Source organism: Mustelus asterias, chromosome 4 (genome assembly GCF_964213995.1).
Source record: "Mustelus asterias chromosome 4, sMusAst1.hap1.1, whole genome shotgun sequence".
Classification (NCBI taxonomy): domain Eukaryota; kingdom Metazoa; phylum Chordata; class Chondrichthyes; order Carcharhiniformes; family Triakidae; genus Mustelus; species Mustelus asterias.
In genome coordinates, this window is record NC_135804.1 from 101,112,852 (window position 1) to 101,128,903 (window position 16,052).

The 16,052-nt window shown below is 40.6% G+C and overlaps 1 protein-coding gene across 2 annotated transcripts in view; it reads right to left on the reverse strand.

The window, feature by feature from the left end:
- Positions 1-2,173: 2,173 nt before the first annotated feature.
- LOC144492892 (UDP-N-acetylglucosamine--peptide N-acetylglucosaminyltransferase 110 kDa subunit) overlaps positions 2,174-16,052 on the reverse strand; it is a 71,823-nt gene continuing 57,944 nt past the window's right edge. Inside the window, exons 20-22 of one of the 2 annotated variants that reach the window (XM_078211475.1) lie at positions 9,766-10,018; positions 5,080-5,203; positions 2,174-4,193 (exon numbers count right to left, since the gene is read on the reverse strand). In XM_078211475.1, coding sequence (XP_078067601.1) covers positions 4,010-4,193; positions 5,080-5,203; positions 9,766-10,018 — 561 coding nt within the window. In that variant the 3' untranslated portion in view covers positions 2,174-4,009. Of the gene's footprint in view, positions 4,194-5,079; positions 5,204-9,753; positions 10,019-16,052 lie in introns of both variants that reach the window. The other variant, XM_078211474.1, reaches the window with a different exon arrangement.

Below are 16,052 nucleotides of genomic sequence, written 5' to 3' on the forward strand. Positions count from 1 at the left end.
CTCTTCCTTTTCCCTGCCTGGTTGATACTCTGCAGCTACAAAGCTGAAAAAAATTGTTTTATCAAGAGCTTTCATCTCACTTGGGGGCTTTAAGTTACATCCAACAACCTGCTCTGAAAACTCTGCTGGCATTGACAGCTATCACAAATTCCACAACAGCAATTGAAATAATCCATAACATTTCAAAACAAACAACAAATCAATTTGCCCCATCTGCCTATGTTAACAAAACCTTTCAAAAATTCCAGGATCCAGATTTGTATATCCCCAAAAATTAATCACTTATATCTTGAGCAATGACTTTTAAGGGGCGTCTTGACAAGTACATGAATGAGATGGGAATAGAGGGACATGGTCCCCGGAAGGGTAGGGTGTTTTAGTTAAGTCGGGCAGCATGGTCGGTGCAGGCTTGGAGGCCGAAGGGCCTGTTCCTGTGCTGTAATTTTCTTTGTTCAATATCACGAGCACCAAGTTTTGTTGAAATCCTTCTATTAGCTTTTGAGATGTATTGTTTACAGAATAAACAGGGATGAAAACATTACTGCCACCCAGTTTTAGTGCCAGAGGTAACTAATTCTGCTGTATTAGCTTTATGTATTGGAATACATTTGTAAAATCATCTATTCCCATTCACTGGTTAAAATATTATATGCTCAACAAATCTCTAAACATTGTTGTAATATGGACTGAAAAATCAAATCTAATGGAACATATATGTGCTTGTCACAGTTTTAAATTGAGAGAAATCAGTGCACGAATATGATCATAACCTGTGGAAATCGGTAGACAAATTAGCAAGTTTTATTTTTAAAGCCATGTTTATTTAACACTTTTGGCAAGAAATGCAACTAACTAGAACCCTCATTCTCAAAACCCACAACTTTCTGCAGAATTAATCAGATTCCAATTACATTATTTAAAATTGAAAGGGCCTCCTTCAAATGCAAGTCAATTCCATCTGCATGGAGATACATTTCAAAGTGACAGAATTTCACTCCCTTAGACTGATCTTTAAACACCTTTGTGTAAGTGGAACGCACATTATAAATTAATGTAAAGTAAGTTACAGCAAACTTTTTTGGGGAGGTTAACGTAGAACACAAAATTTTGTCGCAAGGACAGCAGCTTTATTAATTTGCATTCAGCAAAAATATTAATAGATCAAACAGTATTATTTTGACAGTTGTTTTCCCTCCATAAATTTAGAAAAAAAGGGCACTTATTTCGGGGGGGGGGGGGGGGGGGGGGGAAGAGATTAAAACACTCTTCATTTCAGCCAGAAATTGAAAATTTCTCAAACCTGAATGTTGAAACATATTGTGTACAACCTCTACCCATGTGAATTTTTAGCATCAAAAATCATAATAGCAAAGCCAGTTCAGAGAAAAAAATCCCCAGAAACCAATATTTGATATCAGTTAAACCATATAAGTTTACCAGAGCAATTAATTCAATCCTCTGTACTTTTTATAAGACCATTTTTGCCTCAATGAAAAAAAAATTGTCCATGTTTTTTTTAAAATCACAAGGCACCGCAGTAACAGGACAGAATCAACCCATGCAACAATTGATACTGGTTAAAGTTTATTTATTAATCACAAGTAGGCATACATTAAACATCGCAATGTAGTTACTGTGAAAATCTCCCAGGCACCACACTTGGGCGCCTGCTCGGGTACACTGAGGGAGAATTTAGCATGGCCAACACATTTAACCAACATGTCTTTCGGAGCATGGGAGGAAACCCATGCAGACACGTGGACAACATGCAGACTCTGCACAGACCGTGACCCAAGCCAGGAATCGAATCCAGGTCCCTGGTGCTGTGAGGCAGCAGTGCTAAACACTGTGCTACTATGCCACCCTTGAGGTTACAAGGTTAAGGGAATGTGCTAAGCTGTGACTAGGGTCATTTTTCACAGGGAGGGAGGTAGAAAAATAGAAAAAAGTCTAACAGCAAATCAGCCCACGCAATTTCACATGTATTGCATGTGAGATGCCAGAATCTTAATAACAAGTAACCTGTCAACTGAGGTACACCGAGAAGAATGTTACAGGGGAAACAAAGAGAACATTAAATAAAAAACAATGAAAAGGGTCAAATAGCAATTATAAATCTGGTAAGGATACAATACAGAGACCATGCAAACACCTCGACACAGAAACACAAGACTCCAGTAAAGCATCCAGCTGCTTTATAATTGTACACAGAGATACATTAGATTCTCATTCACATGTATTTACAGCTTCATACAGAAACAGCCGGAAATTCAGACAATGCAAAAGTTGGAGGCTACGTTGTCTGTAGCAATAAAAATGTTAGAGGCATGTTAAAATAGCTGACACTACAGAAAAGAAAAAATAACCAAAATAAATCTAAGCACGCTGGCGTTAATAAAAATATCCACCTTGGAGATTCTTTCACAACATGCTCACCTGCTTTCGTTGCCTCCTCTCCCAGCTTCGATATCACCATCCATTTTATTTTGTTATTAAATAAAATCAACATTTTATTAACTCACTGACTATCATAAGCCAGACATTATCTCCATCGAGAAAGATATATGGGATTTTATCAGGTGCAAATGATCTGGCTTTGTTACACAGAAAACCAAACATGTGCTTTGTTCAATACCACTGCACAGATGATGTGGGCAGAAGAGGGACAGTCTAATGTAAATATTTACAATCATCCTACTGGGTGCTCCCAGCAAATCAAACGTTACACTGAAGTGAAGGATCAAATTGAAGCGATTCTTGACACAGACCTGAGAATAATAAACTCAAAGCAATTCTGTTATACTTTTGAGCAAGTAGCTTGAATGACAGCAAAATGAAATCTTACATAAACACCCACAATTTCTTTTGAAATATGCCAGTACAGGTGCAAAAGGAGTCACCAGTAAATCATATTTGGCTAAAAACCACACAAAATTGCTAAGTCTACATAATAATAACTGATGAGATACTTACCTGGGGGCAAAAGAGAATCCTTTGCCCTTCACCAAATGATCCCACAAAAATCAAATGAGCTCATTTAGTGAGGAAGAACAACCATTCTCCAGACTGGTTTTAATTTTTCCAAACTGTTCTGCTATAGGCCAGTCTCCAAAACTTAATTCCAGACCTCAGCAACAGTTGTAGCACTGCTACTTTCTACAATTATTACACCTGCATGGTCATGCATAGAAACACATATTACATCCTCACTCCAGCTTGTGTGGGTCAAACACAGAAATGCATTCCACTGTATCATTTGAGTTTGTATCTGACACACAGTGAAACACTTTCTCGAGCCAACATAGGACAACTGGTAATGTGCATCCTGCTGCATCACTTAAAGAACTAGAGCAAATAAGCAGTATAGACACAGTGGCCATTTGACACACTTCCTTTTCAACGTAGGAAGCAGTTTCCAACACAAGTACAATGACTTTGCAACTAAAAAGCCTGAAAAGGCAGAGAGCACAAAGACTGACAAGAAAAGGAGCCTCAATAGTTTATAAAAATAATTTGACAGGGACACATTAAAACATGACACCCCTTTAAAGAGTTAGTCTAAGGCCTTAATGAACCCATCCAGCAATCAGGCCTTCAGACATTCAAAACGAAGTCTCTGCTATTTGAGTAGTGATGAGGTGGTGATATCAAATTTTTAACTTCTAATCACGACTGAGAAGTTCTGACTAAGTAGCATTACAAATATTTTCAGATTCATCATCAATAAAGAATACCATTACTCAATTCAAATCAGAGGTTGTGTTACTGCACATGGTGTACTAGATGCAACCTATTTCAGCTTGGTTTAACTCCAATACCAACAATTGTTCAATAACAGGGCTTCAATCTTTGAAGAGTCATTCTTGGCTAGTATGAAAACGTGTTATTGCCAGAATTTATGACTTGTCTCAAAAGAAGTCGGAACAATCTGTGGGATGGATCACAGAGTTGAGGATGCAGTTCAGTATTCTCATGTCAAAGTCACAAACACTGTAGCAGTGGAGCAAGTTCAAGCAGTTTCATTTGTCTCCATAGCCTTAAGTGGCTTGATCATATGGTCTGGTTTGTTGCCCGCAGCATAATGCTCCCACATATGTGTGTAGAGACGCTCCAGATCCATAGTGTATTGTTTGGTGTTGAACAGCGGGCTGCTTACTCTTTGTTTCCACACTTTTCCTCGGATTTTCTTCAGGCTATAATAATAAATAAAGGCAATGTCAATAGTGCTCTCGACACTCAAACATCATGAACTAAGCACGCCCAAGTGTTTCATATACCATGCACTCAGTAGCTAAATAACCAAAAGATTCATGAACCTAGACATTCTAGCAACATAATTCAGAAGATTTTAAGATTTGTGTTTCTTCAATTTTCCTCAGATGCTTTTTATCTCCTACGTTACCTCAATAGCAGTCTTGCTTTGCTTTATAAATGGTAACGTAATCAAAGTGGATGACACTATGTTAATAACATATGAGGCACCAGATTCTTGCATAACTCCCAGACAGCAAGATGGAGGTACAGTCTGCAGCACACACCACCAAACGTAATTGGGGGCGGTACAGTAGCACAGTGGTTAGCACTGCTGCTTCACAGCGACTCCCAGCTTGGGTCACTGTCTATGTGGAGTTTGCACGTTCTCTGTGGGTTTCCTCCGGGTACTCCGGTTTCCTCCCATATTCGGAAAGACGTGCTGGTTGGGTGCATTGACCCGAACAGGCGCCGGACTGTGGTGACTAGGGGAATTTCACAGTAACTTCATTGCAGTGTTAATGTAAGCTTTACTTGTGACTAATAAATAAACTTTAACTTTGTTTCGTTCATTTGGCAATTTGAATAATGGCATTCACATTTAAATTACCAATCTCAAACAGATTGAGATTCTGGAGGTTTGGTTGTGGCGTCTCAGACTTCATATACTGAGTCACTATCAAAGAAAACTGACCCAAAACCAAGAGCAAATTGGTGCACTCAATTAATTGTCACAAGTTAGTTAACGGCAGAATAACAACAGTGTCCAGTACTGAAGGGACAGAAACAAGTCAGTTATAACTCAAACACAGTGAAATTAGAACATACTATTCCATATCTGTGCCCAACATGACGGCAATATCCTCATACTCTTGTCTTGTCTTTGCAATCAGTTCTGGACATCCCAAACACATCAGCTGTGAGGCAGCAACACGGGATGCCAGTGTTTCCCCTGCAACAAGGAACACAAAACATTTAACACAGACCACAAATGGAAACTTTCATACCAAATACAAATTCATATCCATCATAGAGCATAAATGCAAGATTTGGTTTCATATGGTCCTTCTTTTAAATTGACATTTACACTGGATGGTTGGTGTGTCCCTATTGGAGATTTGTTTATGCATATACAAGTGAAAAAGGATAGTTAGAACCAGGTTAAATTGGGAGGAGAGAGATGATGATTAGCACAAGGAGTGAACAAGCAGGATGGTGTGGAGATGCTGGTGTTGGATTGGGGTAGGCACAGTAAGAAGTCTCACAACACCAGGTTAAAGTCCATCAGGTTTATTTGGTAGCACGAGCTTTCGTAGTGCTGCCCCTTCATCAGGTGAGTAAAGAGTTGGGTTCACAAACAGGGCATATATAGACACAGACTCAATTACAAGATAATGGTTGGAATGCGAGTCTTAACAGGTAATCAAGTCTTTAGGTGCAGACATTGTGAGTGGAGAGAGGGTTAAGCACCGGTTAAAGAGGTGTGAATTGTCTCAAGCCAGGACAGTTAGTAAGATTTTGCAAGCCCAGGCAAGTCGTGGGGGTTGCAGGTAGTGTGACATGAATCCAAGACCCCAGTTGAGGCCGTCCTTGAGTCCGGAACTTGGCTATCAGTTTCTGCTTGTTGATTCTGCGTTGTCATGTGTCTTGAAGGCCGCTTTGGAGAACGCTTACCCGAAGATCAGAGACTGAATGCCCTTGACTGCTGAAGTGTTTCCCATAGGAAGGGAACACTCATGCCTGGTGATTGTCGAGTGGTGACCATTCATCATTGTTGTAGCATCTGCATGGTCTCGCCAGTGTACCATGTCTCGGGACATGGTAAATCGGCAAGACCATGCAGACACTACGACAAGAGATGAATGGACACCACTCGACAATCACCAGGCATGAGTGTTCCCTTCCTGTCGGGAAACACTTCAGCAGTCAAGGGCATTCAGTCTCTGATCTTCGGGTAAGCGTTCTCCAAAGCGGCCTTCAAGACACATGACAACGCAGAATCAACAAGCAGAAACTGATAGCCAAGTTCCAGACTCGAGGACGGCCTCAACTGGGATCTTGGATTCATGCCACACTACCTGCAACCCCCACGACTTGCCTGGGCTTGTTAAATCTTATTAACTGTCCTGGCTTGAGGCAATTCACACCTCTTTAACCGGTGCTTAACCCTCTCTCCACTCGCATTGTCTGCACGTAAAGACTTGATTACCTGTTAAGACTCGCATTCCAACTATTATCGTGTAATTGAGTCTGTGTGTATAAATGCCCTGTCTGTGAACCCAACTCTTCACTCACCTGATGAGGGGGCAGCGCTCCGAAAGCTCGTGCTACCAAATAAACCTGTTGGACTTTAACCTGGTGTTGCGAGACTTCTTACCGAGCAGGATGGGAAAGAGAAGAGAAGGGGGAGGCAATAAGTGTCCAAGGGGATGACAATAGAAAACAGAACTGGTTGAGATTCTATTTTCTTATCAGGAGGCATGGGCTGTGAAGCACATTTCCCTTCATGGTAGCACAGTGGTTAGCACTGCTGCCTCACAGCACCAGGGACCTGGCTTGGGTCAGTATCTGTATGGAGTTCTCCCCGTGTCTGCATGGGTTTCCTGTGTGCTCCGGTTTCCTCCCACATTCTGAAAGATATACTGGTTAGGTGCATTGACCTGAACAGATGCAGGACTATGGCGTCTAGAGGAATTTCACAGTAACTGCATTGCAGTGTTAATGTAAGCCTCACTTGTGACTAATAAATAAACTTTACTTTTTCTTCACAGTGGTATACAAGTTACTTAATTAGCAGGCAACCTCAAATGCAGCAAGTCATTTTACTGCTGGAATCAATTCAGTTCCAAAGTTTATGGTAGGTACTTCATTCTTACAAAAATAAAAAATATTTGCAAATTATTTTAACGTGTTCTCACTTAATATTCAGCAAACACAATCAGGTGGAGGCATAATTATGCTCACTGTTTTCACTAACAATGGACTGAAGCAGAATATTTTAAATGTGTTATTTTGGTAGGCTTTGCATTTAGAACCATAGAATCCCTACAGTTCAGAAAGAGGCCATTTGGCCCATCAAGTCTGCACCAACTCTCCGAAAAAGCATCCACCCAAGCCCTCCCCACTGCCCTGCCCCCATAATTCTGTGCATTTACCATGGCTAATCTACTTAACCACATTTTTGGACACCAAGGGTATTTTAGCATGACAAATCCAGCTAATTACATCTTTGGATTGAGACAGGTAACCAGAACACCTAGAGAAAGCCCACACAGATGCAGGGCGAACTTGCAAACTCCACAAGGCCGTAATCAAACACTGGTCCCTGGCGCTGTGAGGCAGCAGTGCTAACCACTATGCCACTGTGCCATCCTTGAACTGAATAATGCTGCAGTTTCATTTAAAGCTGAAATAATTAATTTTAAATATAGTTTTTGTCAACTAGATACTTTTGGATATAGCTGAACTGTATTGTGCCTTCTATCAAGGTAATGTTAGTTGAGTCCTACTGTCACTTGCAGAAAAGGCTCAAGGGCTGAATGACCTAGCCCTGTTCTGGTTTATTGGTTCACATAATGTAAACATCGCAATGCCATTTACAAACCTAATACCAAAGTAAAGTTACAACACTCAACCAGTTGTTTTTAAAAAAAGATACATACATGCATAAAAAGACATAATTGCTGTGTATTACACATGCATAAATAGTTACTTAAAACTGCATGCATGTCCTAATATTTCATGGAATCTAGATTTTTCATCATACACAATCCTTCAAAATTGTGGAAAGTAAAAAGGAGTATGGGGAAAACCCCTTTACCTTCCTCTGAACCCACCAACTTAGTGATGTACTAGGCAAAGTAGAATTAACTATCAGTAAACATAGAACAGATAAACCAGATAATGATAAACCAATGAGCCTAACATTCACACACATATACATACAATTGTTACAGCACAAAGTGAGGCCATTCAGTTCCATTGTGTCTTCGCCAGCTTTCCAAATAAGCAATTCGCCGAGTTCCATTCCACCCCATAACCCTGTATGTTCTTTTTTCAGGTAACAGCTCAAATCCATTTTGAATGAGATTGAGCCTGCTTCCACCACACTCAGGTAATGCATTCCATACATTAACCACTCAAGGAAAGTTGTTCCTCATTTCACTTTTGCTTCTTTTGCCAATTACTTGAAATCTGTGCCCTCTTGTTCTTAATCCTTTCACAAGTGGGAACAGTTTTTCCTATCTACTCTGTCCAGACCCCTCATGGTCTTGAATACCTCCTTCAAATCTCCTCACAGCCTTCTGGGAACTGTAAAGTAATCCACAGTGGAAGAAAAAATAGAATACAATGTTTTTTTTAAAATGGTGAAAGACATAAATGCTGGTACTCAGGGACCTGTCTGTCTTTGTATACAGGAAGTTAAAAGTTAACATGCTAATACACCAAGCAATTAGAAAAGCAAATTATACATGAGCCTTCATTACAAAGGAGAAGTAGAATGAAGGCAAGTTTCTTCGGTTATGTAGGGCCTTGATGAGACCGCATTTAAAATACTTTGTACAGTTTTGAGCTATTTACCAAAGAAAGGATATATTTGTCTTGAAGGGATGCAACAAAGGTTTACCAGAGTTTCATCCTAGGAACAAAGATTGAGCAGACTCAGCCTGTCAGGTAAATGAACTCGGTGGTCACAGTCTCAAATTGATGGGTTTGCCACTTAGGACTGAGGCGAGGAGAAATGTTTTCACTTACAAACTTGTGAATCTTTGTAATCCTCTACATCAAGAGAACTGCATGCTCAGCCGTTGTTTAAGGCAAGAGATTAATAGATTTTAGGGTAGTAAGAGAATTAAGATAGGGGATTGGAATAAGGATGGGGTAGATGGACAGCCATGATCTTTCTGAACAACAGAGCAGACTCGAAGGATCAAATGGCCTACTTCTGTTTCCATTTCTTATGCTGTATTCAAAGAATAAAATAAATGTAATTCATCACATGATGGTTTCAGGTACACACAATGGTAATTATGTAAATAGTACGACAGATCTGTTGCAGTCAAATTCGCTGTGCTGTACAGTTTATATATGGTAAATTCTCAGCCAGGCTCAGCTTGTCCCAATATCAAGAAGAAAAAGCAGGAACAGCAGTTGTAAAAAAGATTATGCAGCCCAGTACAAAACTAGTCAGATACACTGCTTGATATCAACACACTTCAGCCCACCTAATGACTACCATTATGAGGCAAAGGATTCACTGAGCCCTTCCCATACGTTAACTGTTGAAATTGCTTGTTCTTCCATACTGGAGAACCCAAAGGGATTATCAACTACTTAAAGCAATCAACTGCTGAAAAAATGAGCAGTTGTATTTCACCCAGAGCAATAAAACAATCACAGTAATGCATTTAAGCTTCAAATTCCTCTACATATATTTCCACTCAATCAATAACTGTCGACTTGCATTCCTTATACAAAATAGAAAGAAAAACTGTTACCCACCATTACACATACCTGGCATAGTCACCATTGGTGTCCCTGCCCAGAGTACATCCATTCCTGTGGTGTGTCCATTACAGAGTGGAGTGTCTAGACAGACATCAGCCATTTGTCCTCGCCTCACATGCTCCTCTTTTGGGGCGACAGGTGAAAAGATAATACGATTAGCAGATAGCCCCATGCTCTGGGCATACTGTTGAATGTTGGGTTCTCCCACAGCAGGGAATCGAAGTAGCCACAGCACACTGTTAGAAACTCGCTTTAAGATCTGCAGAACAAGAAAGGACACATCAAGCATGCTTTAAAGTGGGTAAATATTTTAAACATTTTTTCCGTCGGTACATCATTTGCCTCAATCACTGCAGTGATATTTTCCAAGATTTGGACATTTTTTCTATTATGTTACACCAAAAAAAATAATCTTCAACACTTTAATCCAGTATTGTACATTTTCACAGTCTCCCATGGCATTGTTCAAATTTGATAATGCACAAATGTGTTGCTACAGTGGAACAATAAAGCTTACATTTCCATTCCAATTTAAAAGTACTGTCCCAGATGAGATGAGACAGAAAATAAATACATATGTTACCCAAACTACTCTTAAAAATTATCATTTTTTTAAAAAATGGACCCGGTTTTCCACAACTAGCCACGACAAATAATTTTATGCAAACACCAGGCATGTTAGGTGTTGATTCTCAGCTGCAAATCTGCTCAAAGTAAAACTACACCAAATCTGAATCGAAGAGGGAGGGAATATGCAGAATAAACTGATGATGTTCTCAGATAAACAATGTCCTTGGAGTTAACTTTTGGAAGGGTTTCTGATTAACAGCAAAACCAGGAATGACAATTTGAGAATACTGATTGCAAGTCGCACCCTGTCCCATTCACTGTCCAAGAAATGAAAAAATTGAATAACTATTTGAAATATATTAAGAAGCTATATTCCAGAGAGGGCCTTGCAATGGTACGTTTTAACATTATTTCATGGGATACGAGCATCACTGACAAGATCAGCATTTACTGCCAGTATCCCCATCGTAGTATTCCCATAAATCTACTAACTTTATCCATCCAGGTAGAGGAGGTACAGGTTTAGAAGGTCCTTTCGAATGAAATTTGACGATCTGCTGCATTTCATCTTGAAGATGCAGATTGGTGCCATTGTGCATCACAGAAGAACGAAGGCAGAAAGTGGCAAATGGGGTGCAAATCAAGCAGGTTGCCTGGATAGTGGTGAGCTTTGAATGTTTTTGGAGCCACATTCATCCAGTCAAGTGGAGTGTATTCCAGCACACTAGTGCTTGTGGGTAGGATTGGTGAGTAAGGAGGGAAGTCAGCGTATTTATGTAGTTGATCTATTTAAGCTTTTGGTCAATGGTAACCCCAGGATAGTGATGGTGTTACGAACAGTATATATTAATTATGTTGAATTTTCTTTTGTTACAGAAGGCAAAATGCTTTCAATTTCATTTAAGTTGTTTGAGAGCCTTGTTGCCAGGGAATCTGTATAGACTTCTGACAGGCTTCATGTCCTTTGGGTTTGTATATATACACTTTTTAAATGAGATTTTACAGTTAGAGATGGGTTAAAAGTTTAGTGATTGTGGGGAGAAAAAACAAAAATCGGTCAAAATCCTGGAACTCCATCTTCAACTGCACTGTGGGTGTAACTACACCACATGAACTGCAATGGTTCAAAAAGACAGCTCACCATCAGCTTTATAAGTGCAATTAAGGATGGACAATAAATGCTGGCCTAGTCAGCGACATCCACATCCCCTGAAAGAATATTAAAAGAAAACTTTACCTTTGCCTAGTTACAGTAGTTAAGTGACACATGCACAGAAAAGATGTAGCATATAGAACATAGAACAGTACAGCACAGAACAGGCCCTTCGACCCACAAAGGGGGCAGGAATGTTAAATTCTCTGGTGACAAGTTACAAGAGACAGTAGTTAACTGAATAGTCATTTACAGAACTCAACAGTTTAGCAGAGGCGCTACTGTAAGACTGAGTTTAGGGGACTGATTTGTTTACTCTGCAGTTGAAGAAGCTGGATTCATAGTGCAGTTTTTGGGTGTTGCAGGAAGATACACAGGTTGGGTGAGAAGCACCAAGTGAGTGCACAGGAATTCACCAGAATTTTTTTTTTTTTACAACTTTGCCAGTCCCAAGCAAGAAGCCTTTATGTCAACCATTGTAACTCTTCATTGATTTGTGCCTGTAAAGTTATTGCTGGGGTAAAAGAATAGTGGGAATTTGAATTGTGTTTTTCCCAACTTTGTCTAATGGAACATAGTTTACCTTTTGGTTTTAATAAATAGTTTTGATTATATCAAAAAGCTCATCAGCAGACTTCTGTGAATTTGTTCAGTAACTTTCCTCCATGGTTTCAAAAAATTTAGGATCTATCAAAGCTGGGTTTCAGTCTGGGATCTAACTTTTCCTGTATTAACCAGTGAGGATAAAAAGTAAAAAAGTTCATTTATCAGTCACAAGTAGGCTTACATTGATACTGCGATTAAGTTAGTGAAAATCCCCTGGTCGCCACATTCTGGCACCTGTTTGGGTACACCGAGGGAGAATTTAGCATGGCCAATTCACCTAACCTGCACATCTTTGGACTGTGGGGGGAAATCGGAGCACTCGGAGGAAACCCATGCAGACACGAGGAGAATGTGCAAACTCCACACAGACAGCGACCCAACCTGGGAATCAAACCCGGGTCCCTGGCGCTTTGAGGAGCAGTGCTAACCACCGTGCCGCCCTTTCATAACAATGGTAGGGGATTCAGCAATGGTAATGCAAATTAATGTCAAGGGGGAGATGGTTAGATTCTCTGTCCAGTACTGGTGTGGCACAAATGTTACTTGCCATTTGTTCTCCAGGTCACGCCGCAAACGACTGCTTCACAATCAGAAGAGTCACAAATGGCATTGAACGCATCCCCAATTCTGACCTACGATGGAGGGAATGGCATTGATAAAGTAGCTGAAGTTGATTATGTCTAGACAGTACTCCGAGGAAATCCTGAAGCAATGTTGTGGGGCTGAGTTTTTGATGTCCAACAATCCTTCTTTGCACTTGGTAAGACTTCAACCGGTAAAGAGTTTTCCAATGATACCGATTGACTTCAATTTTGCTAGTGCTCCTTGACACTCAGTAATGTGCTGCCCTGGTGTTAAGAGCAGTCCCTCTCACCTTCCTTCTCAAGTCCAGCTCTTTTGTCTGTGCTTGGATCAAGGCTGTAATGAGGTCCGAAGTGGACTAGCCTTGACAGAACCCAAAGTGAGCATCGCTGAGCATATTATTGTTGTATAAGGCCACTTGATTATCACTGTCTGATCCCCTCCATCGCTTTGTTAATGAGGTAATAATTGGCTCAATTGGATTTGTCTTCCTTTCGACAGACAGAACATGAATTTTCCATGTCTTAGATACAAATGTTGCAGCTATAACTTGGTTAGAGGTGATACTGGAATAACTTGGTGCACGGTGGCACAATGCCAGGGACCCGGCTTGGGTCACTGTGGAGTTTGCACATTCTCCCCATGTCTGTGTGTGTTTCCTGTGGGTGCCCTGGTTTCCTCCTACAGTCCAAAAGATGTGCTGATGAGGCGAATTGGCCATGCTAAATTCTCCCTAGGCGCCGGAGTGTGGCGACTAGGGGATTTTCACAGTAAACTTCACTGCAGTGTTGATATAAGCCTACTTGTGACAATAATAAATAAACTTTAAATCTTTACTACTGCAGGGATGATTTCAGGGCCCTGCATACAATACAGTGTCTTCAGCCATTTCTTGATATCACGTGGAGTCATTCAAATTCAAGACATGCATCTGTGAAGCAGGGGACTTTCGGATGAGGTAGAGATGGATCATCCGCTCAGCACTTCTGGCTGAAGATAGCTGCAAATAATTCAGCCTCATCTTCTACATTGGTAAACTTGTGGAGTCTCCATCAGTTAGATATTTAATTGTCTGCCATCATTCACTACTGGACGTGGCAGGACTGCAGAGCTTCAATCTGATCAGGCATCACTTGGCTTTAACACACATGCTTCCACTTTTTAGTATGCATATGATCTTGTTTTGTAATATCATGTTACACTGCATTTTTAGGTATGCCTGATACTACTCTTGGCATGCTCTCCCACAATCCTCATTGAAAATGGTTCGATCCCCTGGCTTGTCAGTAACAGTAGAGTGAGGGATCTCTCAGGCCATGAGGTTCCAGACTATCATTGAACACAATTCTGCTGATAATGATCCACAAAATTGTATGGATGCCCAGTTTTGAGCTACTAGATCTGTTCTGAATCTAACCCATTTCACACATTGATACTAACACACATGATGGACGGTATCATCAATGTGAAGACAGGGCTTATCCCCACAAGGACATTGTGGTGGTCACTACTACCAATACCTTCATGGAGAAATGCATCGGCAACAGGTACGTTGCTGAGAGTGAAGCCAAGATATTTCCCCTAGTTGGTCCCTTCATCACATGGTGCAGGCTCAATCTGGCCAATACGTCCATCAGGACTCAGCCAGCAGTGACGCGACAAAGTCACTCTACAGAGCCCCTGCTGTGGCTTTGCTACCATCAAGTGTTTCTTCCAAGTGTTGTTCAACAGAGAGGAGCACTGACTCATCAGCTGAGGGAGAGCAGGTGACAATCAGCAAGAGGTTTCCTTTCCTGTGCTTGACTTGATGCCATGCAACTTCATTAGGCCCGCTGGAAATGTTCAGGACTCGCAGGGCAACTCTCTCCAGTCTGGTTTTATTCTTTTTAAAAAATCTTTCTGTAGCAGTTTGATACAACTGAGTGACTTAATTCTGAAGGGCAGTCAAGAATCAAACCACATTGCTGAGAGTCTGGAGTCACATGTAACCCAGACTGGGTAGAACAACAATTTCCTTTCTTATAGTTCATTATTGAACCACACGGTTATTTATGGCAATCCAGTAGTTTCATAGACCGCATTACTGCGACTAGCTTTATTTTAATTCATGAATTATTACATTTAAATTCCACGAACTGCTGTGGTGGGATTTGAACTCCTGTCCCCAGAGCAATTGGGGATTCTAGATTACTCATCCAGGAGCATTACCATGATGTCAGATTCTCCCTTAATGGAGATACAAGAAGTCCTTACAAAGTTGTGGTTGTGTTCCTGAAAATCACGACTCAGTGAAGTGACTTTAAATGAATCCTGAATCTATGTTAAAGTCAGAGTTAAGTTCCTTTAGACAGCTGTCACACAGAAAAAACACATACAAGTTGAAACAGCATACCAAACAGTGCATTTCCAGCTAAACTAACTTGAAAGATGAAAGTAAATGAAACATAAAGAAATAAATGATCTAATTTTAAAAAAAATTACACCACTAATTTTGGATTGATCAGGCTTCATTTAGTGGCAGGTGGTGCAAGAAGCTGGAATCTTGGGACTGACTGAAGCTCCTGGGCTCCATTTAGTTGCACTGACTAACGTTGCCACTAAATCGAGTCCAGGAACTTCCGTTCAAAACCCAGGAGCAGAATAGCTGAAAGCAGACCCTGATTAAGAACACTGGGCTGTTGTGCATTGGCGGAGGGGTGCGCGGGGGTGGGGGTGGGGGTAAGGAGGATTGTATTTAGGCCAGGGAACAATGTCAGGAGGGTGCAGGCAGGTAAGAGAGCAATATCAGGTTGGAAAGCACTGTCTGGGGGAGGCAGGCTGGAGCGTAATGTCAGGAAAAAGGGCGGCAGTGGCGTGAGTGGAAGGAACAAACGACACAACTGAAGTGGAGAACGGAAACTCTGTGGGAAAGATTTTGTAGGCAGGCAGTCAGTGAGCAGAAGACAGTCTGTGGTAAACAGCTTTGAAGTGAAATTGGCACCATTAAACAGGTATAGTAATAACATTCAGCAAGTCAGCACTGAGCAAGGACTTAGTGTATGGTATCTAGCATCTAGCAAGGTAAAATAGCATTTGTGTTTATTTCCCAGGAATTGATCACAAAATAATTACTTTAATATTTGTAGAGCCAAGAACTATAAAACCACTGTGTGGAGGATATCAGTTCAAGATCAAGAGAAAACAATCTACCAAAAAATATGGATAGAATAAGTTTGTATCTTATAAAATAATTCACCAAAGGATTAAAACAAAAGGACACAGATCTTCTAAATAGGACTACGCTATTTAATTTTGCAAATGTGATAAGACTGAATGAAATGATCAACATTCTACCCAAAACTGTACACACTTGTCACTACACCATTCCAAACAGTTATCCACT